Source organism: Cinclus cinclus, chromosome 19, assembly GCF_963662255.1.
Source record: "Cinclus cinclus chromosome 19, bCinCin1.1, whole genome shotgun sequence".
In the NCBI taxonomy this organism is placed as follows: Eukaryota; Metazoa; Chordata; class Aves; order Passeriformes; family Cinclidae; genus Cinclus; species Cinclus cinclus.
Genome location: NC_085064.1, coordinates 6,220,050 through 6,232,353, shown reverse-complemented (window position 1 = coordinate 6,232,353; position 12,304 = coordinate 6,220,050). Strand labels below are relative to the sequence as shown.

General features: G+C 61.3%; 2 protein-coding genes across 3 annotated transcripts; both read left to right on the top strand.

The window, feature by feature from the left end:
• The first annotated feature begins 271 nt into the window (after positions 1-271).
• ST6GALNAC6 (ST6 N-acetylgalactosaminide alpha-2,6-sialyltransferase 6) lies at positions 272-3,246 on the top strand. The gene is made up of 7 exons (XM_062505450.1): positions 272-363; positions 610-724; positions 1,590-1,654; positions 1,792-1,971; positions 2,138-2,535; positions 2,726-2,833; positions 2,913-3,246. The coding sequence occupies exons 3-7, from the start codon at positions 1,640-1,642 to the stop codon at positions 3,100-3,102; spliced, it is 891 nt and encodes a 296-aa protein (XP_062361434.1). The 5' UTR covers positions 272-363; positions 610-724; positions 1,590-1,639; the 3' UTR covers positions 3,103-3,246.
• Positions 3,247-7,281: 4,035 nt separating this feature from the next.
• Positions 7,282-10,790, top strand: AK1 (adenylate kinase 1). Of its 2 annotated transcripts, none has more exons than XM_062505750.1 (6): positions 7,282-7,291; positions 8,342-8,377; positions 8,901-9,064; positions 9,260-9,376; positions 9,891-10,082; positions 10,388-10,790. In XM_062505750.1, exons 1-6 carry the CDS (start codon positions 7,282-7,284, stop codon positions 10,451-10,453), a joined length of 585 nt encoding a protein of 194 aa, XP_062361734.1. In that variant the 3' UTR covers positions 10,454-10,790. The 2 variants fall into 2 exon arrangements, with proteins under 2 accessions (XP_062361734.1, XP_062361733.1); XM_062505749.1 differs by lacking the exon at positions 7,282-7,291 and adding an exon at positions 8,026-8,167.
• The last annotated feature ends 1,514 nt before the right edge of the window (positions 10,791-12,304 follow it).

The following is a 12,304-nucleotide window of genomic DNA, read 5'->3' as shown; positions in this document are numbered from 1 at the left end:
CCGGTCCCGGGAGGGCGGCACTAGGACCCGGCGGCGCTCCCGGTCCCGGGAGGGCGGCACTAGGACCCGGCGGTGCTCCCGGTCCCGGGAGGGCGGCACTAGGACCCGGCGGTGCTCCCGGTCCCGGGAGGGCGGCACTAGGACCCGGCGGCGCTCCCGGTCCCGGGAGGGCGGCACTAGGACCCGGCGGTGCTCCCGGTCCCGGGAGGGCGGCACTAGGACCCGCCTGGGAGGCGGCGGGGGCACGCTCGGTATCAGTAACGGTAGCGGTATCGGCAGCGACACCGATATCGGCAGCGGTATCGGTATTGGCAGCTTCAGGGTGGAGCGGTCGGTGGAGCTCGCCCGTTCCCGCCGGGCCCGGTGAGCCGGTGCACGGGGCATGGAGGGGTAGGAAGGGTCCGGCTCCCTCCCGTGTGGCCGCGGCCGCTGCCGGGGGTGGGGGGGATGCTCCCCGGGGCGGGGGAGGACTCGCACGTAGGAGTAGCGGGAGGTTCGCGCCCGGGGCCGGGCGTGTTTTCCCTTCCCGGAGGGCGGCAGGGTTCGCATCCGGGGCTGGGGGACCCCGGCGGAGAAGGGGGCCGGGTCTGAAGCGGCCTTTCCCCGCAGCGCGGCGATGTGAGCCCCGGTGCCGGCCATGGCCGAGCCCGCTGGAGGGGACGGGCTGCATCCGCCGCCCGCGGGGCGCAGGAGGTGACGGACTCCCCATGACAGCCCCCACCAGGTAAGACCGCGGGGTTCCGCCGCCGGGACCCCTCCGTGGGGTCCCACATGGCCCGAGAGCTGTGGGGGGAGCGAAGTGGGGTCCGGGAGTGGGGGTCCCACAGGGTCCCCGGCCTTTGCCCGACAAATCCCCCCCAGCATCACCACTCCCGGCCATGGCCTGGGCTCCCCGGGAAGGCTGGTACATTCTGGCACCACCACCAGCCCTGAAAGCGTTTCGAGCTGTCAGCTCCCCCCAGGGGTTGATCTCAGGCTGTTGCATAATTTTCCTTGTGACAATTAGTGAAGAGGCTTCAGTGGTTTTTAATTTCCACTTACTTGGAGCGCTCCAGGAGTACGTTAGGAGCTGGGGCTCACTAACCAGGGCTCCCAAAACTAAACTGGGTCAGTCCGCTTTGAGTAGAAGTTCGAGTGGGTCCCGGGGCTGGAGAGGTCCCTGCAGGTCTGCTGGATACAATCCCATGCATTCACTGAGTGGGACAGGTCTTGCCTGCTTCCATTCCCTCCTGATCTAAGACTCCTCTGGCGGTGGTATTAATGGAATTTCACTGCACGAACAGCAGGCTGACCCTCCCAAACTGCGGTTTGAGCGGTTTCATCCCCACGGGAGGAGGATAATCCTCCCCGGACCCATCTTAACGTGGGGATCCCCCAGGCACAAGTTGCGGCTGGGTGTGGCTCTTCCACACCCCGGAGTCTGCCCAGCCTCTGTCCACATTCTTTTTCCCTCATGAATTCCAGGGGATTGTTCTCCTCTTCAGAGGGGGACCTGGAGACTCGTCCCGTGTACACCTGATGCTGTACCCCCACCAGCCTGGCAGCCTGGGGACGATGGCCCAGGCTGGGGGTGACCACATGCCTTGCAGGTGCTCGCGGGACGCCGGCGATCACTGCGTGCTGAGGCCGGCACAGAGACATGAGTGGCAGCACGGTGAGTGCCAGAAAATCACCTCGGGGACCTCCTGGGGACAGCAGGCACCCTGCTGGAGGTGCCATGGGAGCGGGGTGGATGCTGACCCCCGTGGGGTGGGGTGGGGGCAGCGGCTGATGCTCTCCCCCCGCCCGCAGAGCCAGCGCGCCGCCGCCCTAGGGGTCCTCTTTGCCCTGATCATGTTGCTGATCATCTACAGCTCTGGCAACGGGAGCGAGGTCTTCCCCTACAGCCGCCTGCGGGGCAGAGCCCGCCGGCCCCCCGACCTCAAGAAGTGGGGGGTGAAAAGCGGGTACCTGCCTGTCTGTGGGAACAAGGTACGAGCTGGGCAGCAGGGCCGGGCCTCGGCGGTGACACGGGGTCTGTCCCTCTGCTGACACCCTGCCAAACTGTCCCCTCCCGCGGACGGTGGCTCCGCAGGGAACAGCACCCTGTCCATGGTGACACCACAAGTCACCTGCTGACGGCACTTGTCATCACCAGACCCTGACTGCCCGCTGCCACCAATGCGTCATTGTCACCAGCTCCAGCCACCTCCTGGGCACCCACCTGGGCACGGTCATCGACGGGGCTGAGTGCACCATCCGCATGAATGATGCTCCCACCACGGGCTACAGTGCTGATGTGGGCAACAAGACCAGCTTCCGCGTGGTGGCCCACTCCAGCCTCTACCGTGTCCTCAAGCGGCCCCAGGAGTTTGTCAACAAGACCCCAGAGACAGTTTTCATCTTCTGGGGGCCGCCCACCAAGATGCAGAAGAGCCTCCTGAAGATCATCCAGCGCGTCTGTGCCTCGTTCCCCAACATGACAGCCTACGTTGTCTCCCCCGGCCGCATGAAGCAGTTTGATGACCTGTTTCGGGGAGAGACAGGCAAGGACAGGTACCTCAGAGCTGCCTCTTGTGCTGTGTCCCCTTATCTCCTGGTTACCAAGACAGACCTGACTCTTGGTGCTCCTTCGTGGGCTGCAGGATTGAGCTGGGGGCCCCTGAGGCACACTGGGGACACTGAGGGGGTCCATTATCCACATCACCTCACCCCTGTCATCCTTCCTGTTGTTTTTCTTCCCCAGGGAGAAGTCTCGCTCGTGGCTCAGCACTGGCTGGTTCACCATGGTGATCGCGGTGGAGCTGTGCGACGCCATCCAAGTCTATGGCATGGTGCCACCCAGCTACTGCGGGTAAGGAGAGCCCCAGGCCCCCACCCCAGCGCCCTGACCCCACCACGGGGCTCACCCAACGTTTCTTTCTCCACTGCAGCCGCCACCCCCCACCCCGCCGCCTGCCCTACCACTACTATGAGCCCAAGGGCCCCGACGAGTGCACAACCTACATCCACAACGAGCGGAGCCGCAGGGGCAACCACCACCGCTTCATCACTGAGAAGAGGGTCTTTGCCAGCTGGGCCGGCCTCTACAACATCACCTTCTCCCACCCCACCTGGACCTAGGGGCTGCCCCACACCTGCCGGGCACACCCCTGGTGCTGGCATGGATGGGGGTTCCCCTGCATTTCCCTGGGAGTGGTGGGAGCCAGGCATCAGGATGCCACCACACATCCTGCCTCCCCCAGGACCACTGCTGTTGTGCATGGTGGCTTCCTGCACCTGGGATGTGTTGGGTTTTGAGCTGGTTTTTGGGGGCCAGGTGGTGAATGTAAGATTTGGGGTGTCCCCCCTCCATGTGCATGGGGCATGATGTTCTGCCCCATCCTGGTCCATGCACATTGCAACCCCTGTGAGCCTCTAAGGGAGTTCCTGGTCTCCTTGGCTCAGTTTTGGGTTTGCACCACTTCTGGGATCATCACAGAGACTGTTTCCCCCAACCCTCTGGGTGGGGAGACCCCCTCTTGGAGCTCAGCCCCCCCTCTGCCATCCCCAGCCCCCTCATCCCAGTCCTCGGTCATCCTTCCCACAGCAGAGCCGTACAGTTTTTGGTGGGACCACATGAGGGTGACATTGTCACCGTCCCTGTCCCAGTACCCCAAAAACACCAGCCCCTCCCAGCACCACTGCACCCCACTGTGCCATAACCTTTTCTAACTGAAAGATGGGATTTTGGGGAGCTTTTTGGGGGGTTTGGCTTTTTTCTCCCTGCTTCTAATCCTGGGGTTTGTACATGGGTTTCCTGGATGAAGGAGTGAGCAGGGGCTGCTTGTTAGTAGTAACAAAGGGCCAGCAACTGCTTATGAAAAATTTAGAAATGGGCAAGTGGGGGGGGGGGGGGGGGGGGGGGGCAGTGGTGCCTCTTGGCACCCTGTGGCTGGAACAGGACTTCGTTACTAATTTCTTGGCAGCAGAGAAGTAGATCTGGGAAAAGTACCTAAATATGGCATGTTTGGGTGCTGAGCCTTGGCCAGAATCCATTCCTGTTCTCCCTCTGGGCTCCGTGCTGGGGGAAGCAGTGGGGTGCCTGTGTTTTGTAATTGTTTGTACAGGAATAAATATTGCTGCAGTCTGTTACCTTGAGCCCTGGTTCTGGATGGGTTTTTGGGGATGATGGCAGTGACCCCCATCCCACAGCAGTGGACACTCAGGAGGGTATGGCCAGGTGGGACCCATGTGCAATTCCGGGCTGACTCCAGCTCTGAGCCACCTCCTCAGTGGCAGGTGACAGCTGAGACCTCCCCAGCTTGTGTCACCCCCAGCCAGGTGCCCTGGGGTCACAGGGTCTTGGGACGGGGTCTCTGCAGCCTCAGAGGAAGAGGAAGGGCAGGTAAGTGCAAGTACTTGGAGATCCCAGTTGCCTGCCTCAAAGTCTGGTGCCACAGAAGAACTTTGCCATGAGATGGGCACAGAAAAGAGCAGCACGATGGCCCTGGCTCTGGTCTGGCATATCTGGGTAACACATCCAGACGAGCCGTGGAAGGGCAGTTGCTCATACACATACCACCAGTCAAACAGGTCACCCCAACTTATGGGATAGATCTGCAACCACCAAGGCCCCTCTTCCCCCTGCCAAATATGCCTGATATTTTACATAAATTTTACATGAATTAAGCCACCCTAAGAGGAATTTGAGATAAAATAATGGTGGTACTATTATCTGAGCATTATCTCCGATTAGGGGTGGTAAACAAAACTGGGGGAGAAAATGTATCCCTGATAATGGACACAGAATCCACAAGGTAAGTCAACCTGGTAACTGGTGGATGGAATTAACTCCAGCTGGGTAAAAGATAATTCTAGCAGGGGAGATTGCAACCAAGGACTCTACTCGAAGAGAAAGACTGAGCATGGGATTAATTAGCTTTAGAAGAGAGGGAATCATTTAACCAATTGAATAAAGGAACTGTGTAGCCAATGAGCAGTAATGCCTTCATTTGCAAAAATGTATAAATAGTGAAAAGTTTCCAACAACCTCGGGAGCCCCACCACCAAGACCAGGGTGAAGAGGGACCAGGGGGATGCTGAGGGAGCCACGGGTGGTGACAGTCTTGTGCCTGACCGATCTCTCTCCCCCCGACACACATACAGTCCCTCTTTTCTATTTCTTTCTCTACCTCACATTTTATTGTTAAATAAAATCTATACTATTGGCTTTGGCATCCGGCATCTCTCACTAATCAGATCTTAACAAGAACAGAATGCCCCCGGGGTTTTACACCCCTGGAGCTGGGGGTGGGGACATGGGGACATGGGGACGGGATGGGGACATAAGGACATTAGGAACAAGGATGGTGACAGTAGGGGTGGGATGGGACAAGAATGGGGACATTAGGGATGGACGTAGGGATGGGATGGGCACATGGGAATGGGTTGGGGACATGAGGGTATTATGGACGAGGATGGGGACATAAGGAGCAGTGCTGGGGACACTAGGGACAGGAATGGGCCTTAGGGATAGGGATGGGGACATGAGAACGGAGTGGGGGCAGGAAAGGGGAGGCGACATGTGGACAGTGACGTGAACAGCATTCCCCTCCGACGAGCTGGGGGCGGAGGCGCGGGGAGCCCCGCAGACCCCAGCCCCGGCAGGGCGGGGGCTCCCCCCGCGGGCGGACCCGCACCCCCGAGCCGCGCAGGGTTTAACCGCGTCCTGCCCGTGCTGCCTGTGCGGGCGGACGCAGGGACCGCCGTGTCGCCCCCCTTGTCCCCCTCTGTCCCCCCTCGTCCCTCCCCGTTCCCCCGCGCCGCCCGCTCGCGCTGCCGGTGCCGCGCGCTCCCGGCGTGCCCCGCGCGCCGCCGTGGTCTATAAATAGCGGTACCGGTGGGCACGGCGCGGGAGGCGGCGGGGCCAGGTCAGTGCGGGACCCCCGTGGGACCGGGTCAGTGCGGGACCGGTCTGTGCGGGACCCCCGTGGGACCGGGTCAGTGCGGGACCGGTCAGTGCGGGACCGGTCTGTGCGGGACCGGTCAGTGCGGGATCCCTGGGTGCCCGGGCGGGCACCGCGCCAGCGGCGGGCACGGGGGCAGCGCAGGAGCGCGGGGGGCTTTGCTTGGCGCTTGCGAGGAGTGGCGGGGGCACTGCAGGGGTGCTGGAGCAGCCCGGCCCGGGGCTCGGGTTCCGGGGAGGGGCTGCGGGGCGCTGGCTGCCGATGGGAGAGGTGGGTTGGAGCTGGCGGTGGGCTGAGGTCGCTGGAGGCACCCCGGGGTGCGGTCCGCAATGGCCTTGGTTGCGGAGTTACGAGGCCATCCTGCAGCCCCCTCCCCAGCCCCGACCCGAATGGGTCAGCGCTCTCCCTATCGCCTCTGGACCGATCACCTCCACATCACCCATGGACCGGCACCGCGCTGGATCGGGCACCCAGCTCGCGCTGAGGGCCGGGGCTGCCCGCACCCCCCGATCACCCCACCAAGAGTTGTGCCAGCTGTCCTGGGTCTCAGCACCCCCACAATTAGGGACTCGGGAGTCCCGCGTCCCCCAAACCCCGTGGGGGCCATCTCAGGACTTTGTCCCCGCAGCGCTGGTGGGATGTGACCCGGTGCCGGTTTCAATCCGGCCATTCTTAGCCCCTGCCCTTTCGAGGTTGTAACACGACCTGTCAGCGGCTGCGGGCTCCTCTGGCCACGGGATGCCCCGTCCCTGCACCCCGTCCAGCCGGTTTGGGGTGACGCGCTGTGGCCAAGCAGGTCGGGTGCTGCGGGGCTGGGTGTGGGCAGGCAGGGTGGCCAAACACACCCTCGAGGTCCTGGGGGTGCAGTGGGGTGCTGCAACCCCCTCTTTAGGACACCCCCCTAAAATCAGCCCTTAAGCAGCTGGGGGTGCTGCCTCCATCACTCGCTGTTGTGGTGGCACCGGGCATCCCAAGCGGGTTTCCTGCTGTCGGGCAGCACCCCTGGCATTGGGATGTGGGCAGGGCAGGGGAGGAAGCCGGCAACGTCACCACGCGTCACCCGGCATGGGGATGCCCTTACCGCAGCCGGATGCGGAGGGTGACTGCTGGGAGCCAGGTGAGTGATGGCCGCAGAAGCAGAGATCCCTCAGCTCCCTAATCCAGGGCCGAGCCAGGAATTGTGTCTTCTGTCCCACCCCCCAGCCTGGCCTTGGAGCTAAGCACCATCATGGCCAGAAAGGGAGACCCCTTTTCTCCCCAGACACTTGGTGTGTCACATCACCTGATGTGCTGAGTTGTTTATCCTGCTCTTTCCTGGCAGCCTTAAGTGCTTCAGTGCCTGGACCACAGCAGCATGTCGACAGGTGAGTGATCTGTCTCCCTGCATGCATTCCAACTGCATCCGTCCCCTCCGTGTCCTCTGCATCCATTCCCTCTGCATCTCCCTGTCTCCCTTGTATCCATTTCCTTGGTTGCCCCCCGCATCAACCTCCCCAGAATTAATCCCCTTCATCCTCCCTGCATACATCCCCTCCACATTCCCCATCCCTCCCTGCCTCTGTCCCCCGTGTCCCCCCTGTATTTGTCCCCCTTACATGTAGCCCCTGGTCCTCTTTGCGTTCCTCCCCTCCACGTGTCCCCGTGTCCTTGCCTGCCTCTCTTCTGTCCATCCCCCGTGTCCCTCCAGCCCCCCCACATTCCCCACATCCCATTGGTCCCTGCCAGACACTTGGCTCCATCCCCAGCCCTGGGGAGTGCCGGGTGCCAAGGGGTTGAAATTTCATCCAGCTGTAATCAGGAGATGGGAAAGTGGCCCCAGAGAAGCACAACTTTATTTTTAGCTCTGCTTCCCTCTTTGGCATCACCCCACACCATGGTTGGTGCACAGATCCCACAGGTGGTGAGAACCCTGTGCCAGGGTGCTGGGCAGGGGCTGGGGTGGTCAGTGCCACTTGCACATCAGCCACCAGGTCCAGGGACTGATGCTGGAGTCCAGGGACTGCCAGCGTTGTGCCAGGTGCTCGAGGTGGCCGTGCCAAGCTGAGCCTGCCATGGCCCCAGTTAGCCCAGCGGGGTGAGAAGCCAGCCACAGGGATGGATGAGACCAGTCCCTGCCTGCAGTGGAGCCATGGACAATGACCACCTCTGGGACACCACGTGGCACTGGAATTCCAGCCCCATGGCCGAGGTGCCATGGGGTCCTTGTGCTCAGACGTGGCCAGACATCCCAACCTGCCCAGGTGACCAGGACACACGTCTGCTTCCCTCTCCATTTTCTCCCCAGGACTCTCCTGGATCGGTCCCCTCTATCCCCAGGGATGCCTGCCCTGGATTTGGCACCCCCTGGGGACACCTCACTCCCCAATGGACCTTTTGGCTTTTGATAATTTTTTTTCCCCCTCTCTCTCTTTCAGAAAAGCTCAAGCAGCACAAAATCATCTTCGTGGTGGGTAAGTCTGTGTCCAGGTCCTGTCACTGGTGGGGTCAGCCCAGGCCTTTTCCCTGTAGCTCTAGGCTGGGGAAACGGGGCTGGAGGCTGGGACTGGGCTATTCCCAGGTGCTGTGGGATGGCCATGGCTCCAGCTTGGCTCCTCGAGGCCACATAGGGTATGGTGGGACCAGGAGGCCACCTCTGGCCAGGCATGGGATGGCAGCATCTGGGGTGATGTGACTGTAGACCAGTGGGGGTTGATGTGACAACAAACCCCTGGGAGGTAATGTGACAAAACCCTGGGTGGTGATGCCCTGGGTGCCATCAGGGTGTGGTGCCCATATGCCAATTCCCAGCAGCCCATGACACCCCCAGGCACTTGGGCAACCTCAGGAGGAGCTCTGTCCATCCACTTGGTGCTGGGCTTGGGGACACCAACTGACATGTCATCGAGCTCTGAGGACTCCTGCATGTCTGTGCTGCTGTTCCCATGTACCCCCTTCCTCCTTACCCATGGCTTGGGGCACACATGTGCCTTGCAGGTGGCCCCGGCTCAGGGAAAGGGACACAGTGTGAGAAGATTGTCCAGAAGTATGGCTACACCCACCTCTCCACGGGGGACCTGCTGCGGGCTGAGGTCAGCTCAGGCTCCGAGCGGGGCAAGAAGCTGCAGGCCATCATGGAGAAGGGAGAGCTGGTGCCCCTGGTAAGTCCTCACCAGCCACCAGCTGCCACAGGGGTGTCAGTGGGGTCACCAGATACCACAGTAATGGTTGGCACATGGCTCAGGCATCTCTGGCCCTGCCATCCCAGGGTGAGATTTGCAGCAGAGATCGGGGATGCTGAGTTGGAGTCATGGTGTCCCATATCAGTCATAGCAGCTCTGTCCTCCCCCCTGCAGGACACAGTGCTGGACATGCTGCGGGATGCCATGGTGGCCAAAGCAGACGTGTCCAAGGGCTTCCTGATCGACGGGTACCCCCGCGAGGTGAAGCAGGGAGAAGAGTTTGAAAAGAAGGTGAGGACTGGTGCCAAGCTGTGCCGTGCCACACACCAGCTTAGCACAAGGACTCAATCCAGCAGCAGCCTGGCCTCCCCCTCCCAGCAGAGATCACATCCCAGAGGGATCTAAACTGGGCAGCAGGTCCCTCTCCATCGGGGACGGCCTGTGCCCAGAGCACAGTGGGAGGGACCAGGGTGTCTTCAGGCTGACAGAGCGTGACAACAGTGCTGACATGATGGCAGAGAGCCAGGGCTTGGCCAGTGTCCCTTTGCCTCCCTCTACATGGCCCTAGAGGCCACTGGAACAGTGTCCTGGTGGCTCTTAGACCAAAGCGAAGGGAGGCAGAAGATGGTGTGGGGACTTCTCTGTGTACTGATGGTCCCCAGACCCATGTGGGGAGGGGGCCAGAGGGTGGTGTGGGGACATTTGTGACCCTCATGCTGACCCCCACCACCTGCCCAAACCAAACCAGACCCACACCAACTCAGCGTCCTCCTCTGTCCCACAACCTTGTTCCCTCTGTCCACAGATCGCTCCCCCCACGCTGCTGCTCTATGTGGATGCAGGGAAGGACACAATGGTGAAACGCCTGCTGAAGCGAGGGGAGACCAGCGGGAGGGTGGATGACAATGAGGAGACCATCAAGAAGCGTTTGGAGACCTACTACAAGGCCACTGAGCCTGTCATTGCCTTCTACAAGAGCAGAGGCATTGTCCGCCAGGTAAGCGGCTATGTGGCTGATGCCAGCACCCTCCAGCCCCACTGCTTGGGGCTTGTGTCCCAGGGGAGGGGAAGTGATGGATGGGGATGATGAGGGAAGCAGGAAGACTCAATCCCACCTAATTTTGGGTGGGCCTGACCCCTCTCATTCCCAACACACCCCCCTTCCAAGGATGGCCCACACCCCTTTGCCCTAAATGAGCCCTGGTTTCTTCACCCATGGCCAAAATGCACCCTTGGAAGAGCTCCAGTTGCTCTTGGATAAGAACCCTAGGGGAGTCCCCCAGCTAACCCCTCTGTACCCAGCTCAACGCCGAGGGCTCCGTGGATGAGGTTTTCCAGCAGGTCTGCACCCACCTCGACTGCCTGTAACGGAACCCCCGGCCCCAGTTCCCCCCAGTGCACTCCAGCAGAGACAGCGGAAGCGGCTTTATCCTGTTTTCGTGGACGGAGCCATGCGGAGGAAATTTCAAGGACATTGTGTTTGGCTCTTTCCCGTCTCTCCCCAGTAAAGTTCACTTTAATGAATCCAGACTTTATCTTTTTCTTCTGTCGCAGGAAATGAGTTTTTCTTTCCAGAGGAATTTTTTTTTTCTCTCCCCCTCTGTCCGTCCCCCCCCAGCCCCTCTGGAGCTGATTAAGGGCAGGAAGCGGGTGTTTATCCCACCGGGGCGGCGAGATGCTGTGCTCAGAGGAAGGGAGGGAGCATCCCGGCCGCTCGCCCCGGCTTCCCAATCCGTGGCCTGCGGGGAGGCTGCGCCTGCATCCTCCAGCCAGTCCTGACCGCCCTCATTCTGTCCCAATTGCTGAACCCCCTCGTGCTCTGGGTGTGTGTCCAGACACACAGGCAGCATCTGAGTCGTGTCCTGCACATGCGTCCCTCCCTCTCAGCTCTCCCACTGGCTGCCAGGGGCTGAAGGCGACCGGATTTGGGATGGGGATTTCCACCACTTTCATGCCTTGGCATTTCCTTGTTTCTGTTGGCTGTCTGGGTTTTTTGGGGTACGCAGTGGCTGCACTGATGGTTTGTGGTGGCACAATACCCTGGAGTGGGGTGCTCCCTGTCCTGCTGTGCCTGGATACTCACTGCTTAGTCCTAACCCCGGGGAATAAGGAATGTGCTGGGGACACCCAGAGGAGCTCAGCCACCAGGCTGGGAGTCCTCCTGGCTGGGGGACTGGGTGGGTGCTCTCATGGTGGTGAGTCACAGGACCCCAACAGACAGACAGTTGGGGGTACTGGTGGGGGGGACAGGGGATGTGGGGGCTCCCCAGCACCCACAGAACCACACCGTCACAATGCCATCGCTGAGGGTCTGCGGTGGGGCTTGGGGACAGGCCACAGTGAGGGCAGGAGGTAGCAAAGCTGCAACCCCAACAGGGCCCCCCCACCACTTACTTTTGGGCTGCTGGGAGCTGGGCACGGAGCCAGGGGGCTGGGAGGGCAGGAGGGGCAGCAGCATTTGGGTCAGCCAAGGCCACGAGGCCAAGGAGTCAGAGCGGTGAAAGGAAGCCAGCAGGGAAAAAACAAAACTCCCCAAGACGAAAATCCAAACTCACCAGTCAGCCCGACGTCAGCCCCGTACTCGGGGGCCACGAGCCACCGGCAGAGCCCGGGGCACTGCGGGGAGGCCGGCGGGCAGGAAGGATGCAGCCATCCGGCCTGGGCTGGGACACTGCCAGGACAACAATCCAGGGCTGGGGCCGGCGGGTGCCTGCCTCGTGCTGGTGGAGACAAGGGACGGAGGGGTCGTGTGGTTTGGAACACCGTAGCCTAAAGTTGGGGAATGGGAAGACCCATCTGTCTTGTACCTCCAGCCCTCTGTGGGTGTGCTGTGGGTGTGCCTCAGTTTCCCCAGGTGGTGACCTGGGCAGGGAGTGGAACAGGGACCCTGCCCTGCTCCCCATTACGGCCCTTAGTGCTTGGTCTTGGGGTTTAGATGCTTTTCCTCTGTCTTGAAATTGCAAGGCCATCACATATGCTGTAAGGGGGGAGGATGCTGGGCCAAGTGGGGTGCAGGGGGCTGCACATGTGGCCATCCCACAGGCACGACTACCCTCCTATCACACTGTGGCTGCCACCATTCCAGTGTCCATCACCGAGGGTTTCTTGTTCGTTGTCCTGCAGTGTCGCTGGTGGGGAGAGGGGTGCAAGGGAGCCAGAGGATCCTGGGCCGGGTCCCTGTCCCCACCGCTGTCTCTATCCCCGGGTGAGCACCCGTCC